We start from the raw sequence: 6,924 nt of genomic DNA, 5'->3' as shown, positions 1-6,924 counted from the left end.
GGCAGTTACATGTAGGTCATACTTTCCTACAATAAAAAAATTTCATTGCCAACAGCACTCTTCCAATCAAAAAGCTTTCAAAAAGTACCAGTCTTCCCCTCTATTCTGAGAAACAATATCCTCCCACCAGCCCCAAGCCTATACACCACCGATACACTTCCCATATTTGCTGGTTCCGTAAAACGAGTGGTTCCCCAAAACGTCTAGCTGAGTTCGAAGCCAGCGTTGGACTCCACGGCGTACAGTAGCTTGCTCCTCATGGTTTCCTCATCCTGAAACTCGGGCAGTTTGAGCAGGTTCATACAGGTGCTGGCGGTGGGGAGTCGGTCCTCCTCAGGCCCACCATGGTGGATACAGAAGGCTGGGTACAACTCCTGGGGTAATAAACAAACAATGAGTTGGTTGAACATAATGTACAGGACACAGTGAGATTTAACAGACTACGATGGTAAGGCCACCTCTAGAGAATGGAAGAAGATAAGTGGCAAACTAAACAACACTAATACCTCTGTTAACCTAGTCTAAGTTTGACTGTAGAAACTTGATAAAAATGACAATAAACTCTCCTCTACTTTGCTCTTGTGTTTTTCTTGGGCTAGTAAGCCCAAAAAACATGTGAATGCCTGCCGGTATAATCTGGTCATTTTCTAATCAGTCCAAAATCCGGTTCACTGATTTTGTCCAGGTCTGGGGTTTTTTTTCGGACCAGTCCAACAAGAAAATTTTAAAACATTTTTTTTTACCAGCACACCATTCTGGTAGTAACCACTCCTAGTCCAGATGTTTATGTCTAAGGGGCCTTCAACCCACAATGAATCACCATGCACAGTGAAAATCTGAGGTAAACTCGGTAAAGTACTATTATCAATAGGTATGATGGGTTACTTATAGTGCTCACAGTTTAAACACAACCCCAGCAGCTTTACACACACACACCCAAAGACCTGCAGCTGTACGTGGTACCGACCTTGAAGCCCAGGAGAGGAGGACGTGAACAGCTGGTGACAAACTTGAGCAGGTGTCTGCGCTGTCCGTTGGTGAACTCTCGTACAACCTTCCAGAATGTCTCGATCACGGGATGCTCGTCTGTGTAACCACCTACATGTACATAACAAACAACAACGACTCAGTAAACAGTTTTGAGAATGTATTGTGCATTCCTGCAACACTTTAAAGACAAGGAAACACTATATGACAATCAAAACATTGCTAAGTTTAAGTTCATGTGGGTTTTCCCCAGAAAAGTTGTATGCTGTTTACGTAAGGTAAGTTTAAGCATTTGTTGCCTTACCTGAATAGTTTGTGTGCTTCCTTAGATCAGTAACATCTACAGGCTGTTGGGATCCAGAAATCACCACCTTCAACAGGAAGAAACATTATTAGTGAGTCTAAATTCAATGACTTAGTGACATTAGCATTCTAACCTCCTACAAGAATTTTGTCCAGTTCAGTTATACATTGTAGCTATTCCATTCTCAAAACCTAAGAGGGTGAAACTATTCTTTACAAAGATACACAGGTGATGGTACAGAACAATCTGATAAGTTGGTAAATATCGTATTATATAGATAAAAGATCATGACTGTGTTGTTGTTTTTTTCAAATGGGACAGCCATATCATATATAAAATATTGATATTTTGTCTCGCGGTGGGTGCTGACCGACATCGTTCCTCAAATCGATGTTCAACAGTACGGCTGCCTCAAGGGCAAATCGACAACACATTGCCTCCTAGACCTGACCAACGAGGTTTTCAAAGCCACCGACAAACCCGGCGTCCTGTGCTCTCTTGTGTCAACCGATTATAGCAAGGCGTTCGACCGTGTGTGTCACAACCTCGCTATCCAACGTCTGCTTGATCTTGGCCTGCGCCCCTCTGTGACAAGATGGATCGTAGACTTCCTCTCAAACCGGAGCCAGGTTGTACGCTACCATGGAACACTTTCCGACAGCATGAAGGTTACCTGCGGATTACCCCAGGGCACTCTACTCGGGCCGTTGATTTTCCTTGCGTATATCAACAGCGCCGCACATCAGGCTGCCTCCAAACGCTGGAAATTCGTTGACGACCTGAATCTCTTGGAAATAAGAACCCCCAACCTAAGTATGTCTCATATGCAACAGGACTTGAACGACCTGGACCACTGGTCTCGCACCAGCCATATGAAGTTGCATCCCAAGAAATGTCAAGTTATGTACATCCATTTCAGGAAGGTCCCGTACCCAACACCATCTCTCATGATTGACAACACAGAGCTACAACAGGTGCCAGTGATGAGGATCCTGGGCGTGTTTCTGCAGGCTGACCTACGTTGGAACTCTCACGTTGACAACATTTGTAACAAATCTAGCCGACGCCTTTACCTCCTCCGTAATCTGAAACACTTTAACGTGTCCATCGGCGACCTAGTCACAGTGTATGTGACTTACATCCGACCAGTCCTGGAGTATTGTGCCCCCGTTTGGCACTCCGGGCTCACCACTGCACTTAGTGACAGGATCGAGAAGGTCCAACGGAGAGCTGTGCGCATAATACTGGGACAGAGATACACGTCTTACACTGATGCCTGTTCTGACTTGGGTCTACCTTCGCTACAAGCACGACGTCTTGAACTGATCACACACTTTGCTAACTCTCTCAGTCAGTCCGATCATTTCTTGCACTTACTGCCACCAGCCAGAGGTGAGATCAGTGGTAGACAGACAAGGTCATCCCACAAACTGAACACTACTCGCTGTAGAACTGAACGCTATCGCAACAGCGCTGTACCCTTCATGGTCCGTCTTTTGAACAAGTAATTGTAACCTGTATGTTTGTGCTTTGTATCAAATAGTAAGTTATTGTGTATTTTAAATATTTGTTTACCTTCCGATAAAGGGATATGCTGATATTACTGCAAATACTAATTTATATGCTTTATCCCGATACTGATTTAATTCGTCTGCAACGATTTTTAAGGGCTGTACTATTGTAATGATTCATGATATTCGATTTTAACTACTTTAATGATTGATGTAATGACATGTCGTAATTCAGCCTTGAGGCTGCTATGTTACTGTCAGTTTTGTTTTCGAAATAAACCAGTCATATATGTCTTTACAATTTGTGTACTGTTACCTGCAATTCTTGGTCATCAAACATCCTGAGCCACTCCAGGTTGACCACATCAGCCAGACCCTGTCTGAAGGACATACAGTGGGCACGGATCTGGGGTGGGAGGGGGGCAGAGTATAGATACATTATGATAACACTACATGTACACTTTCACAATAATGGTCTGACAAGTTTTCCTCTATGATACCAATTCAATGTCTCTCATTCAAAATTGTGCCATATAAGAAATATAATGATATATAATTGATATCAAATCCTTCTACCCTAGGTATTGTCTTGGATCTTTGTAATCAGTAGAACATGACACTATGGTAAATTGACACTATGGTATACGTGTTACAAGCAAAAATCTAACCATATTCTGGTTTGCAGCGATAGAATGTACCAACATACAAACATCCCAATTCGACAGTTTCATTCTCACAATAAAAGTCACATGTGAACTTTTTCATCCCCTTTTTACAGGGAAACCAAATGTTTAGCTAAGCCTCAAATTTTTATTAAAATTCCTAGTACACAAAGTGAAGAGTTCACCAGTGCTGACCTGTTTGTTGAGTCTATAGTCTGCCACCAGATGGATGTACTGAATCCTGTTCTCTGATGTCACAGGGATGTTCTGGCCTCCAGGTTTCAACTCTACAACCTACAAGTAACATGTCACATTTGGTTAGCCCAAAATACGTTAATTCAGAAGACTGATATGGTTTGGGTAACTTTTTTTTTCTAAAAAATTAAAAGATGTACATTCATTAGTATTGTAAAAATGCAGACATATCATCATATTATCATGCAAGATCATCTGCATTGGTAGTAGTCATAGTACAATGCTAAACTTTCTTCCAACACAAAGGTATACACGGATCAAATTTTCAACGACCACTGTCACCTTCTTCAGTATCAAAACTGATAAAATCATATTCTTGTATGTAAGTCAGCCATATTGTACTCTTTTTATAACAACATGCGGCTTGCCAATGAATATAACAACAATGAACCAAGAAGGTATTATTTACATTCTGATTCCAGTTACATCTGTTTTGTGACACTGTCTTTGAAATATCAACAGCAAACTCTGAATATGTCAATGTGTTAATCGTGGCGTGTCAAAGTAGAGGAAAAGAAAACAAATGACTCACCTGTGCCTCTCCAAGGTCATTGTTGACAATGGTGAAGTTCAAGGCCAAATCAGACACATCTCCATCATAATTCTTCAGGAATAGCAAATTTCTATAGGATGTGAGAGTCACATTCAGTATAATGATAATCCATATACATTGTAACATCTAAATATTGTACATTATGTATAATTGGCTAGAGAATTTTCCCATTATTGATACAATTGACTAAATGTTTGTTTGTTTGTTTGTTAATTGATATCTCCATTAGACTGTACACATCTCCATCTGATGTGTGTACAATCAAACATATGTATACAAGCGACCATCTCTAGAAACGTACCACTTGGGCTATGTGACCATTTTTTGGAGGTCCCACAGATTACTTTCCCCATTGACACAAGCATTAAACAATCCTGTCTATAATAACGACCTGTCCACAAAGACCAGATTTTCTTGGTCCCCCTTTAGTGGCCATCTTGGGCAGTTTAGACCTTATGTCTTCCTTAAGCACTTTATTAAGACTGCACATGCACTATCCAGGACACAATTTATAACAAATATACTAAATTTTGCAATTTTTCTCAATATCTAAGTCTAAAGATAATAGAGTTTTCTGACCTGTATACTTCAGGATCCAGTGACTGGAGCTGGTCGATGTCCACATGGTTGTGTTTACTGAGAATCTTGGACAGGAAGAAACTGGCGAAGGGGATCTCTACTAACATGTTCTCATACAAGGCCTGGGAGTGAAAGTAGAGAAGTTATCTCAACATGGTGCAAGAACCATTAACTCTAGTACATACAGTAGTTAAGTTACAAATAGGGACATTGGACAATGTGAAAAATAGTTCAATTGAAACCTTTTTTTTTCATTTTCATTCATCTCTCTTTCTCTGAAATGCACAAAAGTCTGGACTTCTGGGATAAGCGACAAATGCCAACAGGGCTATCCAGGATAAATAAAGGTTATTGATGGATTGATTGATAGATATTCTGCTCCTTGTAAGAAAGACTTTAGCTAATATACAAGTATTTCCTTTCAATCCAAGTTGAGAAAACTATAGGTAGCAAATTACATGTAGCAAAGAGCTTGGTAAAATATAGTACTATTCAATGTTATGATCTCACCTTTCCTAACATCCTGCCTAAGAAGTAATAATGTCTAGCGTAGTGTTCCACCAGGAGTTCTGATGCAGGGTTTGGGTAGACCTGCCCATCGTTTGTCGTACGGAAGAACCCGCGGTTTGGGTCGAACCCTGCCTTCAGTAGTTCATGTAGGAACTCCCTAAAGATCCCCCCTCCGTCTATCCCTGCCTCCTCAAGACCCTGGAAGTTGACTAGGTTCACCCTCATTCTCTTCTTCAGGTTTGGTTCTGCAAGTAAAAGAAACATGGTCAAGGTGTGGCTTTATCCTGGGTTTTGTCAGAAATCTAATTTCTTAGCTACAGTAGAATACAGCAAACTGTCAAAGCTTTAACCAACACAAAAATCATTACAAAAAACAAACACATTTATACTAAAATCAAAAATTGAAACTATAGGACTATTCATTAGCTAATGACTCTAAAGAAGTCAAATACCCAGTAACGTAGGTAGACGCGTAGATGAACTGTATAGCCTAGATATTTTTTGTTACCATTTTATGAAACTGAAGTTATGTGTTCCCCTGCTACTGTATTAGTCTTCCAGCATGAGATTGTATACAAAGATTACTGATTATGTCTTTGTAGAGACAAAGTGGGTTGCAGATAATCAGGATGCAGAAAAGGAAAAAGTTACTGAAATATCCAAGTTGTACATTGTACTTGAACAGATGATAGAGTGAATAAGTTATTCTGCCTTACATAACACATTACTCTGGTCTGCTTTTGCTATTCAAACCATTCTTCCTTGCAATCAATCTCTCTTGCATTAAAACTGTTACTCAGACGTTGAGCCTACCGTTCTCTGGCGACAGTTTCTCGTAGGCGTCCTCATAGATGTAGTTTCTCCTAATCATGACGTCGATGAGCCGGGAGTTTCCTCGCTCCAGGAAGAACATGGAGTCTGCCTGGTGCTCGTCTTTATCCTTCAGGATCAGCTGCTGGAACAACTGTGGCAACAAGGGCAAGGTCAAGTTAAAGTAAAGATCAACAGGACACCTTACCCAACAAGCACAGGCCATTATCATGGAAGCCCATCTGTGTCGGTAGTAATCATTGTACAATGCTAAACTTTCTTCCAACACAAAGGTACACACAGATCAAATTTTCAATGTCAGACCACTGTTGCCTTCTTCAGTATCAATACTGATCAGTATTGTACAATATTCACAGACAATAATCAACAATTGATATGTACTGTTTCATTTTTGTTTGCTATGCATTAAGGTGCAACTCAAGCAGTTTTGTTCAAGAGTACAAATTGCAAAAAAGTTAGGACTAGTTGATTGGCAAAATATTTCTACTACCTACTAAATGAAATAGATATAACTTGCAACATTGAACGGAAATTCATCCTTGTGTCAGAAAATCTGTAAAAAAAAGAAAATAATAATGCAAGGAACATATTTGATTTCATCACATCCGATACTAAGTATTTTGGTGGCACAAGAAAGACAGAAACAAGACATACTAACCTTGACTCTCTCTTCAAAGGGCACCACAAAAGGTAGTTCCTTTAAGATAGTGAGTTGTCTGGTCTCTGTGACTG

At 40.2% G+C, this 6,924-nt stretch overlaps 1 protein-coding gene across 1 annotated transcript in view; it reads right to left on the bottom strand.

Annotated features, from left to right (window-relative positions):
• The window catches only part of LOC118432568 (ubiquitin-protein ligase E3C-like), a gene marked incomplete in the record, with an annotated part of 18,497 nt that overhangs the window by 2,192 nt on the left and 9,381 nt on the right, over window positions 1-6,924 (bottom strand). Inside the window, 9 exon segments of the mRNA XM_035844190.1 lie at window positions 23-374; window positions 968-1,098; window positions 1,292-1,358; window positions 3,119-3,208; window positions 3,660-3,758; window positions 4,252-4,342; window positions 4,852-4,973; window positions 5,362-5,606; window positions 6,175-6,325. Coding sequence (XP_035700083.1) covers window positions 204-374; window positions 968-1,098; window positions 1,292-1,358; window positions 3,119-3,208; window positions 3,660-3,758; window positions 4,252-4,342; window positions 4,852-4,973; window positions 5,362-5,606; window positions 6,175-6,325 — 1,167 coding nt within the window.

This window comes from Branchiostoma floridae, chromosome 15 (assembly GCF_000003815.2).
Source record: "Branchiostoma floridae strain S238N-H82 chromosome 15, Bfl_VNyyK, whole genome shotgun sequence".
NCBI classification, from domain to species: domain Eukaryota; kingdom Metazoa; phylum Chordata; class Leptocardii; order Amphioxiformes; family Branchiostomatidae; genus Branchiostoma; species Branchiostoma floridae.
This window is presented reverse-complemented; position numbering and strand designations above follow the sequence as displayed.